Source organism: Pinus tabuliformis, chromosome 1_1 (genome assembly GCF_031772625.1).
Source record: "Pinus tabuliformis cultivar Carrire ecotype Pingquan chromosome 1_1, CPIR1, whole genome shotgun sequence".
NCBI lineage: Eukaryota > Viridiplantae > Streptophyta > Pinopsida > Pinales > Pinaceae > Pinus > Pinus tabuliformis.
The window spans coordinates 583,468,493-583,494,987 of NC_142297.1; the positions used below are offsets into that span (position 1 = coordinate 583,468,493).

Here is a 26,495-nt window from a genome sequence, read left to right on the forward strand (position 1 = left end):
TGTCAGCCTTCCCAAGCTCTGCGTTGTCTCTCTGGCACTATCTCTGCCTCTCTACTATTTATTCTCGGCCTTCTACTGAACTTCCCCTCGCTACAACAGATCACTGGTTCGATTCTCTCAGCAGGCCCTGCTCCAGAAAATCGAACTGACTAATCAATTTGGTGTATCTCCAACTTACCCTCAAGCCTCCTCTTATACTTTTCATGTTGAGTCTTCAACGGCTGAGATTAAGTCCCTAATCAACGATTAAGATTAGATTTGGCTTGATCCTCATCATTTAAAACTTTCTCACCTATTTTATATTAATACACATTAATACTTTAATTTTCCAAAGTTTATACTAGGAACCCCATTAAAAATATTTATTATTTTAATATCTTCTCACTCGGGTATAATTTCTCCAAACGATTTTTGGGTTTTGGAGATCTCATGTGCTTTAGCCTCTCCGCCAATTTTCATGGCTAGAGCACATCTGATGCTACCACAAATCAACATCAGGTGACTGGTGGAAGATTATAAGGTTCTCAAATCCTCCCTGGTAGAGTATGTGTGCCACAGTTGGAGCCAGTTGTTACCCCTCATCCAACAGGGGTACATATGAATATTTTGCAGTATTTATCACCACCATTGTAAGCCCACGATCACTAGTCAAAAGCAATGTAAAAACCATGTGAGGCTTTGTATTAGGCATCCTATACCTATGTCTTTTGAGTCTGTATCTCACTATCTTAGTCGGATGATGGTTGGCCCTTGAAGCTTCACTTTGGGTTATTCTCATCCTATACAAGATTGGAGGGCCTTGAGTGGACTCTCTTAAGGACTCATGGTTTTATAGGAGCCTTCATTTGTAAGGGTGATCATCGATGTATGGTCCAGTCCAACATGCATCAAGGTGTACCTATCTTACCACATGGTTATGGTCTATATATTTTATAGGGGGCCTTGGATTTGGTGCAATATTCCTCAAACATCTCTCATGCATGGTAGTCTCATATTGACAGTTTTTACATTTCCCAAGGTAGTACAAATTTCTCGATGTGAAGTGGTCCTAGTGGAAAAAAAGTCAACTTCGTATCAAATTGTTCATCTTGATGAGAGAAATCCATGCCACATGGAAATGGTGTAGTGGCTAGTTACAACACGGTCAAACTTGGTCAACATGTCAAAACAAGTCAAGGGGGGCATTGGGCAGAATGATGCATGCATTATGTCAAAAATGGTCTACTCAATGAGAGGAACAAAAACCATGTTTCAATTTTCCAAATCCTCAAGGGCATAAAAATTCATCCACTTGAGCATGATGACATGGTAGGAAAAGTTTCCAAGTGGCATAACAAGGGCATATTTTGTCAAAATTTGATAGTAATATGTCAAAATTTATCTATAGAAAAAGGGGAACAAAACCCATTTCTCGATTTCTCCAAATTCCCAAGGTAGTTAGAGATCTAGCATAGGGCATAATGGCATGAAAAAGAGTGATGATGTGCGAATGTAGGGCATAATCTAGTCAAATGTGTGAAAATTCCTGAATCTAACACATCAGAAACCCCTACTACAATTTATGGTTTACTATCTCCTACTTATTTTTTACATTAACAAGTTATTTAATTGCATAAACATCGAAGTAAACACAAATGCAACCTTCACAGATATATAGATCATGCACTGAAGTAAACAGAAACAATAACACAAGGGACACCATTATTTTTGGACAATCGTCCCCAGAAAAACCCAATGCAGGAAAACTGATGTCATAGATATGAGGGTTTTATTATTAAGCAGATTTCATGAATACAACTAGGGTGTTAGAAATGGCTCACCTAACCGAGAATATCCTCAGCAGTAGTACCTCTATCCAGAGATAGATATTCCGGCAAATCAACAACCGGATGATCAACCCCACTGTGACTCTGACTGTTCCTTATGCTGGACAACGAAAGTTGCTCCAAGCACTGCTCTGGAACTACGTCACTCTTCAGGAACTGCGTCACCCTCTCCCAGCTAAGAATCTGCTCATATGATCCCAGTGATCTCCACAGAATCTCCCCAGCATTGCCTCTGAGGCACAACGTCAGCCTCTACGGCTTCTGTGTCTCACTGCATCAGCCCTCTGTGTCCTCTGCGTCAGCCCTTTTAGGGCTTTCATTGTCTCTCCCGACACTACGCTACCTCTCTGCTATGTATTCTTCAGCCTCGAATGAAAATCCCTTGTTGAACTGCCCCTCGCTACAACTGATCACTAACTCGATTTCCTCAGCAAACCTTGCCCCAGAAAATCAAATTCTTTGATCACTTGGTGTATCTCCAACTGACCCTCAAGCCTCCTCTTATACTTTTCCTATTGGTGATTCAACGACCGAGATTAAGTCCCTAATCAATGGATAAGATTAGAACTGGCTTGATCCTCGTCACTTAGAACTTTCTCACCCATATTATATTAATACACATTGATATTTTAATTTTCCTAAGTTTAGACTTAGGAACTCATTAAATAATTAATTATTTTAATATCTCTTCATCCAGGTGGAATTTCTCCAAACGATTTCTAGGTCTTGGAGATCTCATGTGCCTTAGCCTCTCCACCAAATTTCGTGACTAGAGCACATCCGATGCTACCCAAAATCAACAAAATGAAGCAAGACCCAAATGAAATCAGGTCAAGTTACAACAAACCCATGTGACATAATTGAAAAATTCATCAAGGCACTGGAAAATTGGAAAAAAATGGTCAAGCTTGAGTTAGTAAAAGAAAGTCAATTCAAACTAGTCATTGGACAAGTCAACTAGATGTTAGAGGGTCTAACTAGCCCCTGGAGGGTCTTGTTGGAGATATTTTCTCTCTCTTAACTCACTCTAATCAAGTCTTCAACCATAGACCGTTCCATCTAACTCTATTATCCCAAGGAATGAGAAAGAAACTAGTCTAATTTAGTCCGTTAATCTATTAAAAAATATTAAACCCCAAACTATTCCTCTCTCTAACTCTGTAAAGTAAATTAAGGTTAGGTTATCGCAAAATCTGCATTTAATAGCAGAAAATATCTTCAACCTCATAGTACTAGGGTTAGGCACTGCCCCAAGGGTTAGCTCAACTAATCAAACAAGTGCCTCGCCATTCGGGAGGTCACAAGGTCAATTCTCCCCGAAGCCCTTGGGGTTAGGCCTAGCTATTGGCCGTGGGGCTCGATACCCTTGATCAAGCTCAGATATTTTCGTGGACGTGGCAGCCACACAGTGACCATGGGTGTCCATGAACCACCAAAAAAAAAAAGAACTAGGGTTAGGCATTGCATCTAATCAAATAAAAAAGAAAAATATCATTTTATAGGCATTTTTTAGACACCCTTTTAGCGTTGATGTCTAGGATTTTGTAACTATTTTAAGCATTTTTATCCGTTGAAAAATTGTTACAGCCTTTTCCCTCATTTATTCATTTATAGTCTTTGTTTATTTATTGTTCTTAATCATTTATAGCCTATTTTGTTATTGTTGTCATAAATTTTGCATGTTGTAAATTATGCTTATTAAAAACCCTAATTCATAATAACAATAATTAATTTAAAGAAAACATGTGTTTGGGATCTGTTATCACCTAAGTGTGGTAAAATTTTCCAACCACACAAGATATAATCTTTAAGGTGCAACGCTCAGAGCAAGGGTTTCACCTAATCCCTGCTCTCTCTGTTTAAGCTCTCTCCAAGGCAATCTAAGGGGCGTAGTCCTTAAAGATGGTTATTAAAGGAAAATTTGTTGGAAACAACAAGTCTAGGATACTAAGGGCAAGGAAATTATTATTAATTAGAGCAAGTGCAAATATTTATGAGAAATGCGTAAAGATTTGATTAAGATCAATATGGCATAAAAAGATATTGTTAGGGTCCCACCCTAACCCCCTTATTTATGTCTTGGGATCACGTCATAGTCAAGAGTCAATAAAGCCCATATTAATATTTGTAAGTGGTTAACCCGCAATTAATGACGGGACCACAGTTAGTTGCAAATGGGCGGAAGTATTAGATAGATGGTAAATAGGCGGTAGTATTAAATAGATGGTATTAATAAAACCCACGATATTGGCTCGTGGTATTGCATGTATGAGTCATATATAAAGGATAGAGACTCCTTGCGAGGAGCATTGTGTCTTGTTTTGTAATCGAGCTCTGCTCTATTGGAGGTTGCCCCCTCGAAGAGGCCTGTGAACATTTCTCTCTGAATAATAAAATCATTGCTATTCTGTGTTCTGGGTATATTTTCTTCGCATATTCTGTGTTCTCAGTATCTTTTCTTCGCTTGGGTATTGCTTTGCAGGTTAAGAGCATAACAAGTGGTATCAGAGCACTTTCCAGGGCTCGGTGGGATCTCCAAATTTTAGCAAAAAAATTTTTTGGCTAGAGACGTGTTCTGGTGTCTTTAAACCACGGGATCTGTCGTTAAGCGCATAAACCTACGGATTTGGGGAGGCATGCACGCAGGAAATACAAGAGGTGGTCACGTCTGTTGGACTCCCTTGTAACCAATGTGGAAAAAGTCGAAGTCGGGATTAATTCGGCAAGGGTCCAAAAGTTGAAAAACTCGGCAAAGTCGGGAGTTTTTCGAAAAAGTCGGCAAAAAGTCGGCAAAATTAAAAAAATACAAAAATATTCATTTTTAAAAAAATCCGGACTTTTTCAATAAAATCCCGACTTTTTCAATAAAATCCCGATTTTTTCAATAAAATCCTGATTTTTTCAAAGAAAAAAAAATCATTAAAGAAACTACCACGATTTTTTGGAAAAAGTCCCGATTTAATCCCGACTTTTTCGATTTAATCCCGATTTTTTCGTTTCTTAAAAAGTCGGCAAAAAATCGGCCGATTTAATCCTTTTCTTGAAAAAATCGCGTTTTGGGGAATAAATCCCGATTTTATCGGGACTTTTTCCACACTGCTTGTAACCCCTGTGGGTACCCCTTCGAGTAGTAGCGCATTAGACAAAACCGCGCACGAACTGTCTTCCACGTACCCTCTGGGTATATAGGAAGCCCCCTAGCTCCCTTGAAACCTCGCCATAGATAAACCGTCGGCCGTCTTGTGGCTACAGTACACCGAGAACAGCACTCGGAGAGATTACTCGCCTGTACGATAGGGTAGTCGGGTTGTACGGCTAAGGGTACGGTCGATTCTCCTTAGTTAGAGCCCTGAAACATTGGGCCGAGTACTACTGTCAGACTCTTATGTATATTGCGATCTGTAGCACCTGACACTCCCCAAGACCATAGTTCCCTTTCTATCGGGGGATCACACATCATCTATTCCAGATCAGCAGCAACAGTTTTTCCACTATTCAGATCTCTCAGATCCACCAGATCGGATATTCCAGATCAGCAGCAGCAGTTGTTCCACCATTCAGATATCTCAGATCCACCAGATCGGAGTAGTTGTGAAGGGTTCCTGTACCTGGATATAATTTTCGCAGGACTTTTGGCGACATTGACAGTTTGAGGATTTGGCGACTGCAGTATTGATCAGGAAGGAGTAAAACTCCGTTAGGAGTTTTCCAAAAAAAAAAAGTCTGAGATCTTCCGAAGTGCTTATTTGTGACCTAGCCCATCAGCATCAGGACAACGAGCTGAGCACAGTGGTACCATTCAATTTCTTAGAAAAAAATTTTAGCGGTCCCAATTTTTCATCAAGTTCGTGTATGGTAGAAACTAGAGCTCAAGCAATGGCCAATGAAAGACTAGACAAACTTGAAATAGATATGAACGAGCTCAAAAATACGCTTGATGACCTATCGAGCCTGGTACGGCAAGCACTCGATAAGGGCAAGGAGCCAGTTCTTGAGGTACCCTATAATGACCATATACACCATGAGGGTGAGTCTAGCCACTCTCCTCACGTATGGCACACCCATCCACCACCTCCCAAGTTGGATAGTCAGCAACCTCCCAAGTTGGATATTCAGAAATTTGATGGTTCTAACCCGTCCGCATGGCTAGCACAAATGGAACAGTATTTCAAATTGAATCGTCTCCAAGATGATTGGACTAAGATTGGAGTGGGGACCATGTACTTGGACAATGAACGATGGCAATGGGCGGAATGGCATCAACGTCGCAATGCACCTTTTTCGAGTTGGGCCCAATTTGCCAAAGCTCTTCGAGATCGCTTTGAACAGGGAGACTCCTTTTTGGGCCGTCTCACTAAGCTCCGACAGACGGGTACAGTGGATGAATATATCACCGCTTTTGAAGCCTTGGCCTTCCGCACTCAGCATCTCTCAGATGAGTTCTACACGGAATGTTTTATCAGTGGTCTTAAAGAAGCCATCAAAGCTCAAGTTCTACTCCACCACCCTCCCACATGGACGGAGGCTTGCCAGGTAGCCCGTAAGGTGGAGCGTGCCATAACAGCCCAATACAGCCGCCCCAATTTCCCCACTAAAGGTCGTCCCCCACAAGCTCATACCACGACTCAGACACTTAAGGTCCAAAAGGTGTCACCTCAGGAAATGGCCGAGAGAGGGAAGCAAGGACTATGTTACTACTGTGATGAAAAATATTCCCCAAGGCATAAATGCAAGGAGCCCAAGTTTTTTCAAATAGATGCCACTGACTACAGCTCCACCGAGGAAGATCCACCTCTTGAGGAACCGGAGGCGATCGAAGAAGACAACCAAAAGGAGATTGTATCTGATGACCTAGTTATTTCGCTCAATGCGTTGGCAGGAATCTCTTCCCCTCAAACTCTCAAAATCAGGGGTTTTCTTAAACATCGCCCAGTAATAGTCTTGATTGATAGTGGAAGTACCCATAATTTCATCCATCAAAAAATCGCCGAAGCAGCGCATTGTTATGTACGGGCAGTCTCTAACTTCCAGGTCCAAATTGCAGATGGGGGCACAATGAAATGTGAAGGCCGCTGTGAAAATGTCAAACTTCAAATGGGGGATTATCAGTTGAAAACCCACATGTTTGCCATACACATGGGGGGATGCGACATTGTCCTAGGTGCTGAATGGCTCCGCACCCTTGGGCCAATCACAATGGATTTCCAGGAGTTATATATGAGTTTTAAGCAGAACAACTCCACACATACCCTCCGTGGACTTCAGGCAGGAGCCCCCTCTATCATCAGCTCGCATAGGATGGAAAAATTGTTAAAAAAGGGCCATCATGGAGTGGTAGCTCAATTTAATGCCATCCAGGTAGTAGACACCATGTCTCCGCCAGTTCATCCTGAGATGCAACAGATTTTAAATAAACATCGGACGGTCTTTGACAAGCCTCATGAGCTTCCACCCTCGCGAGGGGAACATGATCATAGCATCACATTGGTTCCAGGGGCCCAACCCCCAAATGTGCGGCCATACAGATATCCGTTCACCCAAAAGAATGAAATAGAAAAAATCATCAAGGAATTGTTGGAAGCAGGTGTTATTCGTCCCAGCATTAGTCCTTATTCATCCCCAGTGGTCATGGTCCTCAAGAAAGATGGGGAGTGGCGGATGTGTCCCGACTTCAGGGCCCTCAATAAGTTAACAGTCAAAGATAAATTTCCCATCCCAGTGGTTGACGATTTGCTGGACGAACTCAATGGGGCTCAATTCTTCACTAAGTTGGATCTTCGCTCAGGCTATCACCAAATTCGCATGAAGGAAGTCGACATTCCCAAGACAGCTTTCAGAACTCATGAAGGCCATTATGAGTTCCTCGTCATGCCATTTGGTCTCTGTAATGCCCCCTCTACTTTTCAGAGCCTTATGAATCACCTCCTCAAACCATATCTCAGAAAATTTGTCCTTGTCTTCTTCGATGACATCCTCATCTATAGTGGCACTTGGGCGGCACATCTTCAGCATGTAGATCTACTCTTGCAACTGCTCCGAACACATAAATTATTTGTCAAGATGTCTAAGTGTTCGTTTGGCATGGAAGAAGTTGAGTATTTGGGCCACATTGTGGGGCGCGAAGGTGTCAAGGTGGACCCCAAAAAGATCCAGGCAATGCAAGAATGGCCTCAACCTAAGACCTTGAAAAGCTTGAGAGGATTTTTGGATCTCACAGGCTATTATCGTAAATTTTTCCGCAACTATGGCCGCATAGCGAAGCCCCTAAAGCAACTCCTAAAGAAAAATTCCTTCTTCTGGAATGAGGAAGCACAACAGGCATTTACCGCTCTAAAAACCGCCATGTGTTCCACTCCTGTCTTAGCACTACCGGACTTCACCAAATCATTTGTCATTGAATGTGATGCTTCGGGAACAGGTATTGGAGCGGTCTTAATGCAGGAAGGGCGACCATTGGCCTTCACCAGCCAACAACTAAGTGGGAAGAATCTGGGCCAATCTACCTACGAGAAGGAAATGATGGCCATCTTACATGCAGTCGAGACCTGAAGACCTTACTTGTTGGGGCGACGTTTCCAAATCCGCACAGATCATCACAGTCTTAAATATTTTTTGGAGCAACGCCTATCTTCCCCTCAACAAAATAAATGGTTAGCCAAAATGCTGGGATATGATTATGAGATCATTTACAAGAAAGGGAAAGACAACAGGGTAGCAGATGCATTGTCGCGCCAATTTGAGGAGGAAAGTACTCTGCTCGCAATTTCCCTCCCCATTCCAGACTGGATTGAAGAGGCTCGCAGGGAATGGTTTTCACATCCAGGGTTCTCCCAACTCATTTCTCAATTGCAGGTAGATCCTAATTCCAGCAAGGGCTACTCGTGGCAGAATGATATTCTTCGCTACAAGGACAGAGTCGTAATATCGCCAACATCCACCCTCAAAAGTCGCATTTTGGCAAAATTGCACTCATCTCCCATTGCAGGACATTCGGGCTTTCAGAAGACGTATGCTCGCACCAGAAGATCATTTTTTTGGACCGGCATGAAACAGGACATCCTTACTTTCGTAGCAGAATGTGACGTCTGTCAACGCCACAAAGGGGAAACCGTCAACACACCAGGCACATTACAACCATTGCCCATTCCGGCGTCAATTTGGACAGAGGTTTCCATGGATTTCATTACAGGTCTTCCAAAGTCTGGGAACAAGTCAGTCATCATGGTGGTTGTGGACCGACTGTCGAAGTATGCTCATTTCTGTGCCCTACCCCACCCATTTACACCAACCTTGGTTTCTCAAACTTTCATGGATCAGATCTTCAAATTGCATGGCATGCCCACTTCTATTGTATCCGACCGTGACCCAATCTTCACCAGTAATTTTTGGCAGGAGCTCTTGAGAATACAAGGCACTCAACTCAAACTCAGTACTTCATATCATCCGCAAACAGATGGTCAAACCGAAGCCGTCAACAAATGTCTAGAAACCTACCTTAGGTGTTTCACTTCAGAAAAGCAACACCTTTGGGTACAGTGGTTACCTCTGGCGGAGTGGTGGTATAACACCAACTATCATGCCACCACCAAAATGACTCCCTATGAAGCAGTCTATGGACAACATCCGCCTTCCCCTACTTCTTATCTCACGGGGTGCTCCAAAGTACAAGCCGTGGATCAACTCCTACAACACCGCGCAACCATGCTTGCCCATCTGCGCGAGAATCTTCATCAAGCTCAGAATCGTATGAAGCAACAGGCTGACCAACATCGCTCAGAGCGCCAATTTCAAGAAGGGGATCAGGTCTTTTTGAGGCTGCAACCATATAAGCAAACATCACTCAAAGACAAGGGTTGTCAAAAGCTCTCCCCAAAATTCTATGGACCATACCAAGTACTTCAGCGCATTGGAGAAGTGGCTTACAAGTTGGCTTTGCCACCTACAGCAAAAATCCACCCAGTTTTCCATGTATCGTGCCTCAAGAAAGTGATTGGGAACAATTGCCGAGTTCAAACCAGTCTACCTGAATTGGACGAAGAAGGGTCAATCTGGCTTCAGCCTGAACAGGTTCTAGACACACGAGACAAGCACCTGCGCGGCCGCATGATTAAGGAGGTCCTCGTCAAATGGAAAGACACCTCTCCGGAAGATGCAACTTGGGAACCAGCCACTATTCTTCAGCAGTTTCTACAGCTTCAGCCTTGAGGACAAGGCTAGTCTTAAGGGGGAGGGCATGTTAGGGTCCCACCCTAACCCCCTTATTTATGTCTTGGGATCACGTCATAGTCAAGAGTCAATAAAGCCCATATTAATATTTTTAAGTGGTTAACCCGCAATTAATGACGGGACCACAGTTAGTTGCAAATGGGCGGAAGTATTAGATAGATGGTAAATAGGCGGTAGTATTAGATAGATGGTATTAATAAAACCCACGATATTGGCTCGTGGTATTGCATGTATGAGTCATATATAAAGGATAGAGACTCCCTGCGAGGAGCATTGTGTCTTGTTTTGTAATCGAGCTCTGCTCTATTGGAGGTTGCCCCCTCGAAGAGGCCTGTGAACATTTCTCTCTGAATAATAAAATCATTGCTATTCTGTGTTCTGGGTATATTTTCTTCGCATATTTTGTGTTCTCGGTATCTTTTCTTCGCTTGGGTATTGCTTTGCAGGTTAAGAGCATAACAGATATATAAAGATGAGAGACTAATGGCTTACAAACAATGCTCAAATACAAATCGAGATAATTGCAAAAGTAACTTGATATTTCAAGTCACAATAACAACAATGGTGCAGGACAAGTGTTAGATGAATGCAATATCTATCTATGTGAAATGCAAGGATCTTGGTAAATTTTAAGTTATGTGCCTAGACTATGGTGAATACCTTCTCCTTAGTTGTCAAAACTTGTCTTAGAACAAGGTTGTTGGGAAAAGTGCTGGGGAAGGAGGCTATGGTTTCATTAACGATACCTACCCAAGACTTCTAGTAACCTAAGTGCCTCCATTCCTACAAGGGACTCGGCCACAAGAAAACTACAAGATCACTTGTTCTAAGCATTGTTTAAGGGTTAAGATTATTAAATTGAATAATAGAGAAGGTTGTCCTAAAAATTTCTATCGAACAAGCTTATGCTTGGAGGTAAATTTTAAATATGCAAGGCTAAATCTAGAATGCAAATGATGATGTAAGTGCTTCAATGAGACACAATTAAATCAGGATCCTTCAAGAAGAAATACTAATCCACGAGATAATGATGAACACTTAGAGCACAAGATCAAACAAATAACCACTGAAGCATATAATGTTTACTCGATGAAACAAGAGATGACAATTAGAATTAGGATGTTAGAGTAATGACTCAAAATAAATGTGGAAAAAGTCGAAGTGGGGATTAAATCGGTAAGGGTCCTAAAATTGAAAAAGTCGTTAAAGTCATTAAAAAAATACAAAAATATTCATTTTTTTAATTAAAAAGTCGTTAAAAAAACTACCTCACTCACGATTTTTTGGAAAAAAATCCCGATTTTATCCCAACTTTTTCAATAAAATCCTTTTTTTTTAAATAAATTAAAAAGTCGTTAAAGAAACTACCTCACTCACGATTTTTTGTTAAAACTCCCGATTTAATCCCGACTTTTTCAACTAGGAAAAAATTGCCAAAAAGTCGGTCGATTGAATGGGCTAGTCTAAAAAATCAGACTTTGCCGATTTAATCGCGACTTTTTGGCGACTTTTTCCACATTGCTCAAAATGCCTTATATAAAAGTTCTCTTAAGATGTTCTTCACTTAAGTTAGACAATGAAACCAAGTGAGATTTATGTGATGAAAGCACAATTAGAAGATGGCAAATGAGATTGCTAAAAAGAAGATAGAAAACCTACTTTAGATCTACAATTGCAAGAGAAACAAAGACCAGATATTTCAAGTGCACTTAGATCAAGTAGCCAATTAAAGAATGCAAGCTAAGAGATTAGATCCAGGATGCAATGATTATTAATGCAAGATACAATGAAACTAGAAATGCAAGAGAGACAAGTTAGCAAGTTAGATCTAACACTAAGAGAACAAAAACAAGAATGCCTCCGTTTTAAATAAGGAGGCAGGATACGATGGGATTGTGATCCCAAGCTCCCTCAAGAAACAAGATCATTTTTGTTATTAATGCTACAAAGGAAGAAGCCTTTTGGATAGAGAAAAGGGCTCTTCTACTCAAGGAGCTTTACAATGATGAAAAGATTTACAATAACCAATCTCTCCTCAAGATACAATGCTGATCCGCTTATGATTTTGATTTCAAACCCTCCAAAACTAATGCTTCAGACCTCGAATGGATCTGGACCTTCAACAAGGATGAATTGCAGTCCTCCAGATGCTCTCAGCCTACGTGAAATGAAGGCTAGAAAGCTCACAGCTAGCCCAAAAATTTGATAAAAATTTAAATTTAAATATATTTAAAATTATGGTGAATTTTTTTAAGGCTCAAGGTCTGAACTTCCTGAAAAAAAATAAAAAATAAAATAAAATTGTAACCCTTCCTCCAAACTGTGTTTTCACCAGTGGACAGAGGTACTATTGGAGCTCTCAGCCATGAGGAAAAAATGCTCACAATCTATGGCTTCTTCAAGAATTTTGCAATTGGAAAATAAACCTTCAAAATTGATTTCTTGCCAAAAATGTGAATGAGAAACCTTCCAAAAAAATCAATTAGCTCTGCAAAAGGTTAACAAGAGTCAACGTATGAAATCAAAGGTAGTAATTAAACCCTGGAGGGCTTGCAACCTCCTTAAAAATTTTCAATAAAATTATAAGCCACAGAAAATTCAAAAAAAATATTGTGCTAAAGTGAGTTAAGTGACCTCCAAGAAGTCAGTCTTATGCAAAATAACCTCTGTCCCTTGGAAAAATTTTAGATAAAATTATTTGAGCCACAAAACTGTGATAAACAACTTGTTAAACGAGAGGAGGCCCTCCAAGCTAACAGACTCACCATACAAAATTTGGCTTGCAAAAATGATCAAAACCCAATCGAAACCCTGTAATAAATAATTTACAAAAAAATTCCGAATTGGAAAATCCTTGAGAAAATTTCGATCTAGATGAAAAGGAAGCCTCCAAACCCTTGCGGCCTTGAGGAGAACCTCGAAATGATGGATGGCCCTCCAAAAAATTTCGATTTTGCTTCAAAACCCTAATCATCCAAACTAGGAGGAGAATGGCTTAAAAAAATTATGAATTCCTTTCAGGTTCAATGAAATCAACCTACAAAAGAAATATGTACAATGAATCCGAACCAAACTCCAATTTTCTCTTCATATCTGCAATGAAAATTCAACGAAAACTCAACCAAAATATATACAAGAAATTTATAGATACAAGGGTTAGAAAATATTTACAAATAAAATACAAGACTAATCTAAAGGGTATGAGGACACCTCCACCCTTTGATTAGCTAATGGCTCTTTAAATAGCAAATTATTCAATGACGACTTTAATTTTTTTTTGAGAGAATTTAAAGATAGATTTTTTAGATCTAGAGCAAATGGCAAGAAAACCCTTTTCTTATTTTGAATGATAAGTCTTCAAATGATCCCACAGCTTATATGCCTCGAATAGTTGGTTAATTCAACCGAGAATGTCCCCGAGTATTCAAGATCTGATCAGCAATAAGTTTCTACACACTTGAAAATATTTTTGTTAGATCCACAAGGATTTGGATAGCACAATGATAGAGGAGTCTAAGGGTTTAACTGAAAACCAATAGTTCTACTCTATCCAAAGTGTTTCTCCAAATCTAAACAACAATGTAAGATAACTATACAACGATGAATCTCCAAGAGATAATGGGAATGACAATATTAAAACATTAATAGAACATAAAGAACAATAGATCAAAGAGATATTACCATATGACTAAAGAATAACATCATAGCTTTGCCCCAAAGACTGTACTTTATTGCTCAGAAAAAATATTACAAAGTAGTTCAGCTTCACTTAGCCAAGAACTCAATATTTTTCATTATATAAAATGAGGAGCATAGAGCTTCCTTATATAGCAAATATGAGAGGATTAAATCCCTCCAAGTGGAAAAACAGCTAGTTTGGTTGACCCATGGCTTGGTCCCTCTAGAAAAATTTCAAACCCTTGATGCTAGTGCACAGATCTAGAGGAAAAAATTGTTTGCCTTGATTGATGAGCTGGGTGGACTATTGTTTGGCTTTGGAGTGGTTTGGACCACTGGATCATCTTGAAAAAATATTTTTCTCGAAATTTTCTCCTTCAAATATCTCCCTTGGACCAAGAAATTTGATTTTCTTGAGAAATTATTTTTTCTTGGCCCAACAAACTTCTTGTGGGATTTTTTTGCCTTGGAAATGAGAATTTTCTCATCTTTTAACTTAATTCCTTTTTGGAAAGTCCACTTTCATTTTTAATTTATTTTTCCACTTGGAGAGAAATTTATTTTCTCTCAGTTTAATTTTCTGACCATTTTTTGGCTAATTATTTTTCCATTTACTGTCGGAAAATAAAAATAATGACTCTAGAGGAGTTTAAGCATTTTTTCCACCCTAAAAGTGTGTCTAGATCAGTGTAGATAATATCGGCGAAATATCGCTGAATAGCGTAAATATTGCGATGTTTTCGGCGAGCCGAAATATCACCGAGAAAATATCGCGATATTTTCGGCTCCCGAAAATATTGCGATATTTCCGAAATATCGGCGACATTTTGGCAAAATATCACGCGACGATATAAAATATTGCCGGGCGTGTTTTGCCGTGGCTACAAAAAGGAAAAATTGGTTTTTTTTCTTCATTTCTGAATCTGAGTGTTGGAGAAAGAAGGGAAAGAGTTTTGTGGTGCTTGTCAAGGAGGGTTTGAGGATTAAACAACGATTATCACCACCAATTAATATTTTTTTGTGGATCAAAGATTGAAGAATAGTGAGACAGACTTCATTTCTTCCATTAACATGTATGTTCTTAAAAACCCCTATGTTAATGATTTTTTCATAGATTTAGGGTTATGCTTGCTTGCCTCTTTGCCTACCAACATTTTGTTTCTTTGTTTTTTTCCATTTGCTATGATTTTCATGCCCATGAACAAATGCAAGGGTTTTCTCCAGATTTGGACAGCAAGCTTTATTTTTTTTTCAACTTTCTTATGCACCCTCTTATTGCCATTTTTCATTCACATTGCAAAATGCAAATAATGTAGTAATTTTTTTTGAATGAAGTGGTTATTACTTATTATTTTTTCATTTTGTGTTGGGGGGTTTAATGCCAATTTTTTGTTTTTTTTTTGCCCTAGGTTTGAATTAGTTCACTACAAATGTCAAATATGCCAAAAGCCTTGGACCCATTTTGGGAGTATGGGGAGGTTGTTGGTGGGTCAAATCAGGCATATATATCATGCAACTTGTGTGGGAAGATGTCAGGAGGGGTTACACGATTGAATTACTCTCTGGTTAGACTCTCTGCATATGATGCAGATGTAATGCCTTGTATGGTTTCTAGTGCAGAGGTTATGCAAAAATTTCGTGAATCAATTGCTGAACAAGACAGAAAGAAAGCTGCTAGGGAGAGGCCAATGGTATCAAATAGATAGCTGCTAGTTTTATTTTTTTTGCAACTTTTGCTACATACAAGTTTATAACTCATGATGATGAAATACTTTTAAAGTTTTATATATGTGATGTTATTTTTTTGAGTCCTTGATTGGACAATTATCACTATTAGGGATCACCAGGATATGTGATGTTATTTTTTTTGAGTCCTTGATTGGACAACTATTAGGGATCAATAGGATTTGGTATCGCCTTTGAAGTTTGATGTATCATTTCTATTTGACATCATATATATCAATGCCTTCTTCATATTTATGTGCCAATGTGTTTAGTTCATGTTGTTATTGCTTTATATGTTTAGAAATCTGAAAAAAATGAATATATTATGCATTTTTTATGCTTGTCGATATTTTGCCAATATTTTCGCTGATATTGCCGGTAAGATATTTTCTGGACCCTCTCTGATATTTTCCCGATACCGATATTTTCAACACTGGTCTAGATAGAAAGTTTATGGGTTAAAGTATAATTTTAAGAACTCATACCCCCTATAACTTCTATAAACAATACTTTTTTACATCTTTACGTCGAATATTACATAAAAATCTCATTTAGAAGGCGAATTTTGACAATAAAAGTTTACCTCTAGACACAACCAAATTCTGCAAGACTTTAGACATGATCTAGTATGACATTATACATCAACTCTATACACTAGGACTCACTTAAGACTTTACCATCAAGCTGCACCCTAGCTTTGGGGCATGCTTGGGAGAAAAACTCAACCAATTATTTGCAACTGGAAAACACAAATAATTAGCCGAGGAATAAAAAATCCCTAGAATGAAACTCTTTAGTAAAATATTAAGCTTACCTAGGTATTTTACATGGATTCATAAACATACTAGAATCATTTTTACATAATAGCCCACAGGGCTGCAAAGTTTGGATTACCACTGAAGACTGGACACTGCAACGATGATGATGAATTCTGAAAAATTGACTGCTCTAAACTGTACTTTGCTATAGGGTAGTTTACACTTGAGTGGTAAACAAGATCTATTTGAGCCTCTCTATGAATATCTTAGCCCTCTAACCATAGGTCTTTTGAACTTGTTACCTCATCTCACCCGAAACCTTTTTATTGAACATTATCCTTGGGTGTTTTATTTAGCGAGATCCTTGGAGGGTATTTAACCTAGGAATTCTTGGGTTACTTAATCCCAAAAAACCACTAGGGAAACCTCCCTTGTGAAGATAGTGAATACTACCCATCCATAGAACAGTAGAGGAATACTTACTAAGGTGATAATGGTGGTTGATCCCATTGTTGCCCTTAATCTAGAGTTCTTAGTAAAGCTTTGCACTAAACTATGTATTCTCAAGGTGTGTGTGGATCATCAACCATTGAGTAAGGTTACATTAAAGATGATTAGTCTTTTCCTCACATGGGTGATTTACAGGATAGCTTAAGAGGAGCCACACAATTGTCTAGAATCAATTTAAGAAGATACCATCAAGTTAGAATTGCAGAGAAAAGATGTCTTCGAAGATGCCTTTTGGTTTAACAAGTGGACCAGCTGTGATAATGATGAATAGAATTTCTAGAGGACAATTAGGAAATTGTGATTAATTACATTTTAATTCTTAACAAAATTGATGACTACCATGCTGCACACTTAACCATGTCTCATAGGAAAAGATATGTCAAAATTTTCAAATGACTTCTTCAAAAAGGATATGCAATAATGACTTCCAACAAAACTACTTTGCCGTCTACATACTGAATGTCTTTTCTAGGCGTGAACACCCTTATTTTGACCAAATTCTAATTTCTATAAGATTTCATCTTTATTTGTGCAAGGTTCTCCTTTGTTAACCAAATATGTAATGCTACTTTGATTTCTAAAATTGAAATAAATAAATTTCAAATTTTTTCTTTTAGTTAGCAGTTCAAATTCAGTGACCTCAGAAGTTATAGGTGAAGTGTCTTATAGATTGGAAGGCAAGTGCTGTGATAAATTTCTTTACTTTGCATTTTATATGGAATGGGAGTCCATTTCTCATGGAGAAAGACGGAATTCTGATCAATTCTTCACTCTAATATTTTAATCGGTTCAACAGGCTTCTAGTGAGCATATGCCCAAGCTTTAATTTGTAATTGGTATAGAGCATTTGATTTTACCTCACCATCAATAGCACATTATGCTTTACTGCATGCAATCTAAGATTTGTATAGATCTCTGCTGATTGAAGCATTCTGAACTTCCACAGTAAGGATTCTCGTGGTATTGTTTTCACCAATGTCTGCAAATAATAGAACTGTTAAGTATAAAGAACTAGTATTCATAGCAAAGTAACCAAGATCATAAGAAATAATAACTATGAAAATGAAAATAAGGTAATATACAATTTAGCGGAATTGTTTTTGCCATTGTCTGCAAACAATAGAACTGCTAATTATAAAGAAGTAACATTCATGGCATGGTAACCAAACTGACAGAAAATAAAATAAAATCATAGAATAGAAAACAAGGTAATATACAATTTGATTGAAAGGAGAAAAGATAAAATACATAAGATATAATTATATATTAGAATGTTGAAGGAGATTAGAAGGATGAGATAACCTATCATTACATCACACTTGCCTTGGAGCACCTTCTAGATCATAAATCTGACAAAAACCATGTTAAACTTTCAACTGTTAAGTGAAAACTATATAGAGATCTGGCGGGGGAGGAGAAAATAGAGAAATATGCAAGTATTGAACAAAAATTAACTAAACCAACAGACCTGTGAAATTCAAAGCATAAGGACAAGAACCTAAAATTACCTCTAAACTATCTTTGCAAAAGGCTCAAAGGAAAATAACAATGATTGCTAGCATCTACCTCAGTCCAGGGCATTCTCTAGAGTATATTTTCAGAGATGTTCTTAGGGTGGACATTCCTATTCCTTACTTGAGAGTGATACCCAATGACTACCCTCCCCTTCTTACATGCAGTCTAATTCTCTACTACTATGAGATTGTATTATCGTTGACTCCCTATGATATATAGAGATTTCTTTTTATTTTTTTATTTTTTTTGGAAGATGAGTTTTGCACTTCCCCTATCACCCATTTTGGTAGGTTGTACTTTCTAATCCAATCAAGCTATTTTTGTCATCAATGGGTATTGTTACCCACCATTTTGTGGGTGATATCCTTAGGGGAATTTGTTTCTCCAAAATGGTCCTAGCTGGCAGCTGATGAGCCTCATCATTGGGTAACTATATGGACCTTAATACACCTCCAAGCTTATTTAAATCAACTCTTCTCATAATTCCTTACATATTTTTATTAAATTTTGCTTAATGAGATGAGTAAAAGTGAGATGTTATGCCTAGTGGACTAATGAGCATTGATTGCAGGTTTTTGAGAGTAAATCATGGCTATTTTGGTTAATTAAGGGCAGAAATTCGAATGAAACAAGGAGGAGAGATTGTAGGAGATAGATCCTCCTCATTTAATCCTCACTCATTCGAATATTCCTCCATCAAATCATACTAGCTCGGAGTTGCAAGAAGTTGAGTCATGAAGATCAAAAGGCAGTGGAGCCAGTGACAGTTAAAAAGCCAGTTCAGCTTGATTTTGGGAGCCGAGCCTCTCTAGATTTAAGGAAGTTGTTGGAGACTTCAGTTGTATAAATAAGGATACCTAGAGCCTCATTAGGATTCGGATTTTTTATGTAAGAGCAATAAGCATTTTTCGAGTTCAAGACTTGTGGAAGAAATTGTTATGTAATTTTCTGATATGATAATGAGAATGAGAATTTCCTTGATCCAACACTAAGTTGACTCAAAGGGCTGAAGCTCTTGGGTTAGGGCCCAACCATAGCAGCAAAGGCTCCTCTTCTTGTATTTGTATGCTTAGTTGATTTCATAGATTAATGGTTGAATTGTCTTTAGCATTATTTCATTGCAAGTAGTTGTGGATTTGATTAGTTTGCTTCCATTTGTGCATTGCTTTAGTAGTAGCTTAGGAAGATAAAGGAATATCAAAAAGTTGATAGTAGGTAGCTTTGGCCTCACTCCTCCCTTCAGGGACCATGGTTTGAGGAAAGAACTCCTATGCAGCCCCAAAAAGATAGAATTCTGATTTCTTATGGAATTTAGGGTTTTCTGCTACTTAGGCCAACATTTTATCAGTTTTCAAGAATAGGATTCAATTGTTATTTCTAATATCTTCAGCCTTGTATTAGATCTCATAATGTTTCACATTATTCTGTAAGTTTTTTCCATGCATGAAATAGGCAACTGGATAATGAAATTATGTTTTCTTAGTTGATTGGAATCTTTCTTGTTTGACATTATTCATAGATAAATGACAGTGATTGATGCAGTGCAGAGAGATCTCATGACTGGCAACCCCATCCTAACCTCATCCATCCATGATTATCCCTTTTTCCACTAAGCCCTCACCAAATTCATCATTCCATAAGAACACTTCTCCAAGTTTGTTGAGCAAATCCAACCATCTTACAAACTCTGTTTTGAGCTCTGAAGGAGTCCTAGCCACTCCCTTGCCTCATTTCTCCCACCATTCACTTTCCCTAGGACCTACACCACCTTCCAAATCCTCCTCTTGCTCTTCGTCAAATCCTGTAGGAATACAGAGGATCCTGTAGTAGCATTAAGACATCCTGTAGGAGGCATTAGGACATCTTGTAGAATGACCTATAGTGGCCTGTTTTGAGGCCGAATCGTGGAAAAAGCACCTAGGAAGATAGGAGAAGACCCCTACTTGCTTCCCAAGCCATTTGACCATTCACTATCATCCCTTATCCACCTACCACATCACCAAGAGGATTTATCATTCACATTTTCACAAAAAAAAAGACAAAAAGGAAAAAAGAGCTATTATGTTCATTTACATGCACAACAGTAGAATTTTTGGTTATTTCAAATTGCATGCCTAAGAAAGTAGGGTTACACACATTTTAACTTAGAATTCTTTTAAAGCAAAGCCTCTTAGCAGTAGTTAGATGAATGGTGTGTTTAAGAATTTGATCTCAGTTTTTCCTTATTACAATAGACAGGATTTCTGTTAGTGTAAATTTCCCTTTTCCTCATTGGTAATCAAGCTTTTTCTGAATCAATAGAAGGCTGGTTTGAGAAACCATAGTGATCTATTGCCAACTTAGTAGTGACAAAGAGCGGACCCATCGCATCTGTTTGTGTATATAGCACTACCACCTCCAAGTTTGTACGAACCCCGAGTTGATAAAGTAAAGCTAGTAGCCCCAGGAGTTGCAGCATTCTTGCTGCAATACTGGTGCTCATCACTTTTTGGCGCTGTTGTCAAGGAGGTGTCTGAGTAAGATGTGATTTCTGCTTTCTTTCTTCCATTTCTTATCTCTGGCATTCTACTATCAGCTTTATTTCTGCAAAAGTAATTGTAAGTTAGTTTGCTTTCTTTTCCATTCTGCAAGTGAGATTTCATTCAAGCAGTTTAGTTTCCATTCAGTTTTTTATTTCAATTCTGCAATTAGTCTCAAAGCTTGAAGAAACCACAAAACAAAACAAAAACACTTCTTTCATGCCTCATAGGAATAGGGATAACTTAGGAAAATTTCTACCAAATACCTCCACCACTTCAAACAGCCAACCTTCCCTCTTCCTCAGTAGCTGTGAATTGGAGGACCCCTAAGGTGAACAACCAGAGATTTTTGAAGAGGCTACAAGGGGAGAAGAAGAAGGAGAACCCATTCCAGCTGACCTAATCGCTGAAAATAGAAATGACAAAGGAGATAGAGAAAGAATTGAGTGTGCCTTTCCCATCAGAGGAACTAATGGGGATACCAAGATGAAAAACATAAGCCCCTCTGCCCTTCCTCATTTCCATGGCCTAACCTCAGAAGATCCAAACACTTTCTTGTTTGAGTTCGCTGTTATATGCAGAACTTATGATTACACCACTGATGAGCAGAAGGTGAAACTATTCGCATCCACTCTCAAGGATGCAGCTTTGTGCTAGTCCATGGGTTGCCTGAGGATAGCATCACAACATGGGCTCAAATGCAACAAGCCTTCAACAACAAGTATCGAGACTAATGTAGGTCCAAAGACACTAAAGAGGAAATTTTTAGAATGACCTTGGGGCATGATGAATCCCTAGAGGATTAGGATGAAAGCTTCCAGCTTATCTACAAAAGGGCCAAGTGCACACTTGATCCTGAGTCATTGAAGCTAGACCTACTCCGAGGGGTAAGGAAAGATCTTCTGGATACCCTAAACCTGCTAGCAGGAGGGGACATCTACCAGCTACCCTATGTAGATATCAAGACTGTCTTTAGGAATCATTCTAGGGCAACTAGGAAAAAGGGTAGGGGCAGTCAACCAATGGCCGACCCATCCTCTTCCAACACATCCATAAAAGGTGAAATTGGAAATATGCTAGAAGATTTCAAGAGCGAAATGTTGCAAACCCTTGCCCTATAGATGGACACAATGCACATAAAGAGAAAGCAGGAGGAAGCAGAGAGACATTAGCCATCTTCTGCCCTAGATGCACAAGGAGGCACCCTAGGAATGAATGTCCATTAAACATGATCGAAATTTGCTCAATCTGTGAAGAAAACCACTCCACAGAAAAATGACCTTCTCTACCTAGACTAAAAGCTGTGTATCAGGGAACTCAAGGGGTGACTGAACAACTCTACTACATAAATCAAAGGGGACCTCATGGGCCTCAGCCATACCAACAGGGCATGCAAGGGTCATCACAAGCATATTACAACCCTAACCAGAACACATCCATTCCCTCTTGGGGACCACTTGCTCATCCCTCTTGGTCTACACCTCCTCCTAGGTCTTTTGCACCTCAGTACCATTCCCAGCTGACCAACTAATCATTTCAGCCATATACTCTGCCACAGCCTCAGTGGAATGCACCACCCCAGGGGTGGAGGCCTCCATACCAGTGTTGATAATATTGGTATCGGGAAAATATCGGCGAGGGTGCAGAAAATATCTTATCGGCAATATCGACGAAAATATCGACAAATATCGGCAAGCATAAAAAATGCATAATATATTCATTTTTTTTCAGATTTTTAAACATATAAAGCAATAACAACATGAAATAAACACATTGGCACATAAATATGAAGAAAACACTGATACATATGATGTCCAATAGAAATGATACATCAAAGGCGATACCAAATCCTGCTAATCCTTGATAATTGTCCATTCAAGGACTCAAATGTGGAGAACCAATACAAAATAACATCACATATATAAAAGTATCTCATCATCATGAGTTATATGTAGCATAACAAATAAAACTAGCAGCTATCTATCTGAAATCACTGCCCTCTCCCCCTTTTACGGGAAAACATGATGGTCTGTTTTCCAGGCCTGCTCCTAGTAGTAGAAGGCCCTGACCCTGCCTCTGCACCTAATGTCAAATAATGAGTGCTAGGTAAGGGGCTATGCTCTCCTATATCTATAGCAGATGGTGTTGACGTTGATGCTCCCGCAGTGTCCTCCTCCTCCTCCTCCTGCTCCTCCTCTGAGTGTTGCTGCTCCTCCGACTTCGAGTCCTCCTCTCGCTGCCCCTGTTCTAATGGATCATCTGCCACTGGCTCTAACCATGAAGGTGATTCCTCCAAGATGAGCTCCTCAGACTCCACCCTCCACGGAGACAATACATCAATATTGTCTAAGGAAATGGCATCCAGATCCATTGGTGATTCTATTTGCCTCACTCGAAGTCGGATGTTGTAACGCACATACACCAAATCGTTGAGGCGTGCAAACTCCAACCTGTAAGAGTGTCAAAAAAAGTAATGAGTCTTGACTCTTGACTCTTGACACTTGAAGGTCATAAATTAAAAATTAAAAATTACAATAAGTGTAATTGCTCAACTAAAGGCTTGAGCTCAAAGTTATACCTGTTGCGCTTTTTTGCATGTATTTTCTCAAATACACTCCAATTGCGCTCACACCCTGAAGAGCTACATGTTTGACTCAAAATTCGTATGGCCAATTTCTGCGAATTTGGTGCCCTTGCACCATAGCTTCGCCACCAAATATCTACAACAAAATAATGAAATAAAAAATTCAAAAACTTAAAACATAATTAAACTTTCAAATAAAAGTTACATAATTGAATTTTAAAAAAAATAGAATTAGAAGTAAGGAAATTCTAAATTGAAAATTCTAATTTCTAATGAGTGATGACTTGTCACTTACGTGGCATGAAGAGGCTCCTTTCCCTAATAGTATCATCAAAGCCAAATAGGCCAAAACAATCCCGATAAGACTGTATCTCGCGATTGATTTTGCTACGAAGCTCAGGATCAGGTACCATCCTCTGAATACAGGAATGGAGCCCTTCCATCACCTCGCCATCAAAATCAAAGTTGCATTTGTATGAAAATGCGGGGTTGAGGAAGAGTGTTGTTGCATGAATGGGTCGATGAAGCATCTTTGTCCACTGGCTATCAATCACATCCCATAACATCATCTGCCTATCAAGGCCAACAGAACCCTTCTCTGCATAATAAGAACGAATGGCCTCCTTGGCCCTATCCATGCCCTCATACAAATAAGCCATTGCAGGCTTCTCCCCATCCACCAATCTGAGAACATTTACTATAGGTTCACTAACTGCACATGTTCTTCTACTCCATGCCAAAATGTCTCAAAGTACACCATTTTTGCAATGGCTTTCCCGTCCTGTCTCCTATTGTATCTACAATTACGCCAATCATCAGACGCAAACATTTGCTTCAACTCGAACTGCCATCGAAGCAAAGACTAAAGAGTAATAAAGTTTGTGGCAAAACGTGTGATGGCAAGACGCCGCAACTCCTTGTTTCTAGTGAACCTCCTCATGAGGCTATGAACAAAAGCATGGTTATAAATAAACTTGGGGATGCTCCTAGCCATATCAACCGCCTCCTTGATGAAGGAGAGTTTCCCCATATCCTCAAGCAACAAATCGAGACAATGTGCTGCACACATAGTCCAGAACAATGTGAGATGCCTCTCCATAAGCATCTTGCTGGCAGACACATAATTAGTTGCATTGTCTGTTATGACTTGCACCACATTCTGCACACCAATCTCCTGAATGAACCCATCTAACAACTCACATATCGTTGCTGCATCTTTGATATGTTATGATGCATCCAACGATTTAATAAACATGATACCTTTAGGACAATGTACCAAGAAATTTAGAAGGGTCCTACCCTTCCCATCTGTCCAACCATCAGACATCACTGTGCATCCAGTAACTTCCCATGTCTTTTTCAACTCCGCTAATCTAGAGTTGATGTCCTGCTTTTCTGCTTGAAGAATTGGCCCCCGCAACTCCTCATATGTGGCACTTTTGTACCTTGGGCCCACAACAGCAATAGCATCACACATTGGCTACCAAAATGGATTGGTTTTGGTGATGCTGAGAGGTAAGTCGCTCCAGAAAATACACCTCCCCATGACTCTATCTGCTTCTTGCTTCTCCTTTTTTTTAACAAGCGATTTTATGCCAGGTTGTGCTCCAGGGCCTATTCGTGGAACAAAAAATGATGACCTTGTAGTCGCACTAGCAATAGCAGGTGATGATGTGCCAGCTGTGAAGCCCCTCCCACTACCCTCAACATCAAAATCAGGAGAAGATATCCCGAAAGATCTACCTGCACGTTCAACTTTGTTTCTTTCTGCCTCTTCCTTATTTCTATCTTTTTCATCAATTGCCTCAAGAGATTTTTGTATAAGCTCCGGACTAGAAACTGTACAAATCCCAACATCATGTCCACTGAGTCTAGCAAGATGGTATTTCAGTCGTGTAACCCCACCTGTCATCCTGGTCCCACACAATTTGCATGTAAGGTATGCACGATTTGTCCCACCATCAGGGTTCCCATACTCCCAAAATGGGTCCAAGGCTTTTGGCATATTTGTATTTTGTAGTGGGCTAACCTCAAACCTAGGGCACCAAAAAAAATTGGAATTAGTAACTTAATAAGTAATGCTAATAACACATCATTTTACAAAACAATTTTTTTGCTACATTATTTGCAATTTTGCAATGTGAATTGAAAATTCATAAATTCATTTGAAATTTCATAAATTCATACATAGAATTTACTTTTAGAAATAGGAAAACGGTAAACCTACCTCATTGTTCACAACTTCACATTGCACAATAAGAAACTAATTTCTAAGGTGAAGAAAGTTTATAGAGATGAACCCCTAATATATAATAAAATTAATAAATTGCCTCTGCAGCTATGAACTCAAAAAAAAATGGAGTTTGCTCTCCAAATATGGAGAAAACTTGAAAACTTAAAAACTTAAAACCCTTGCATTTGCTCATTGGCATGAAAATCTTTTCAAATGGAAAAAAAAAATCAAGAAAAATGATTGTAGGCAAATAGAGAAGCAAGAACAATCCTAAAACTAACAAAAATTCATTAAAATAGGGGTTTATTTGAACATACCTGTTAATCGAAGAAATGAAATTGTCTCACTGTTCTTGAAGCTTAGATCAATGAAATCTTCATTGTTGGTGGCGATAATAGCTATGGAACGCTCAAACCCTCCTTGGCAGCAAGCACATAGCTCTCTCCTTCCTTCTCTAGCAATCAGAAATGAAAATGATTCATAAAAAACCAAAATCCGAATTTTATAACCCGTGCGGCGATTTTCTATTGTCTCCCGGTGATAAATTAGGTCGTTGCACGATATTTTGCCGAAATATCGGCAATATTTCAGAAATATCGCAATATTTTTGGGAGCTGAAAATATCGCGATATTTTCTCGGCGATATTTCGGCTCGCCGAAAATATCGTGATATTTACGAATATCGCCGATATTATCAACACTGCTCCATACAACAATGCTCCAACTTTATTGCCTTCACCGCCTACTCAACCACAACTTTTACACCCTGCTCCACCTAAACAACCTTAGATGTATGCCTAGCCAAATCCGAACCCGAACAACAGACAAGCACAACAAGTGTACAGTGGAGAGACACCTTATCCTGCTTATGCTGTGGAGATTCAGGAAATTAACCTAAGATCTAGGAGAGTACTCCGGGAC

The 26,495-nt window shown here is 39.1% G+C and overlaps 1 protein-coding gene across 4 annotated transcripts in view; it reads right to left on the minus strand.

Annotated features, from left to right (window-relative positions):
• The window catches only part of LOC149214593 (phytyl ester synthase 1, chloroplastic-like), a 536,108-nt gene that overhangs the window by 348,763 nt on the left and 160,850 nt on the right, over positions 1 to 26,495 (minus strand). For all 4 annotated transcript variants that reach the window (XM_089392337.1, XM_089392339.1, XM_089392336.1 and 1 more), the window contains exon 6: positions 17,581 to 17,702. In XM_089392337.1, the coding sequence (XP_089248463.1) occupies positions 17,581 to 17,702 (122 nt within the window). The remainder of the gene's footprint in view (positions 1 to 17,580; positions 17,703 to 26,495) is intronic.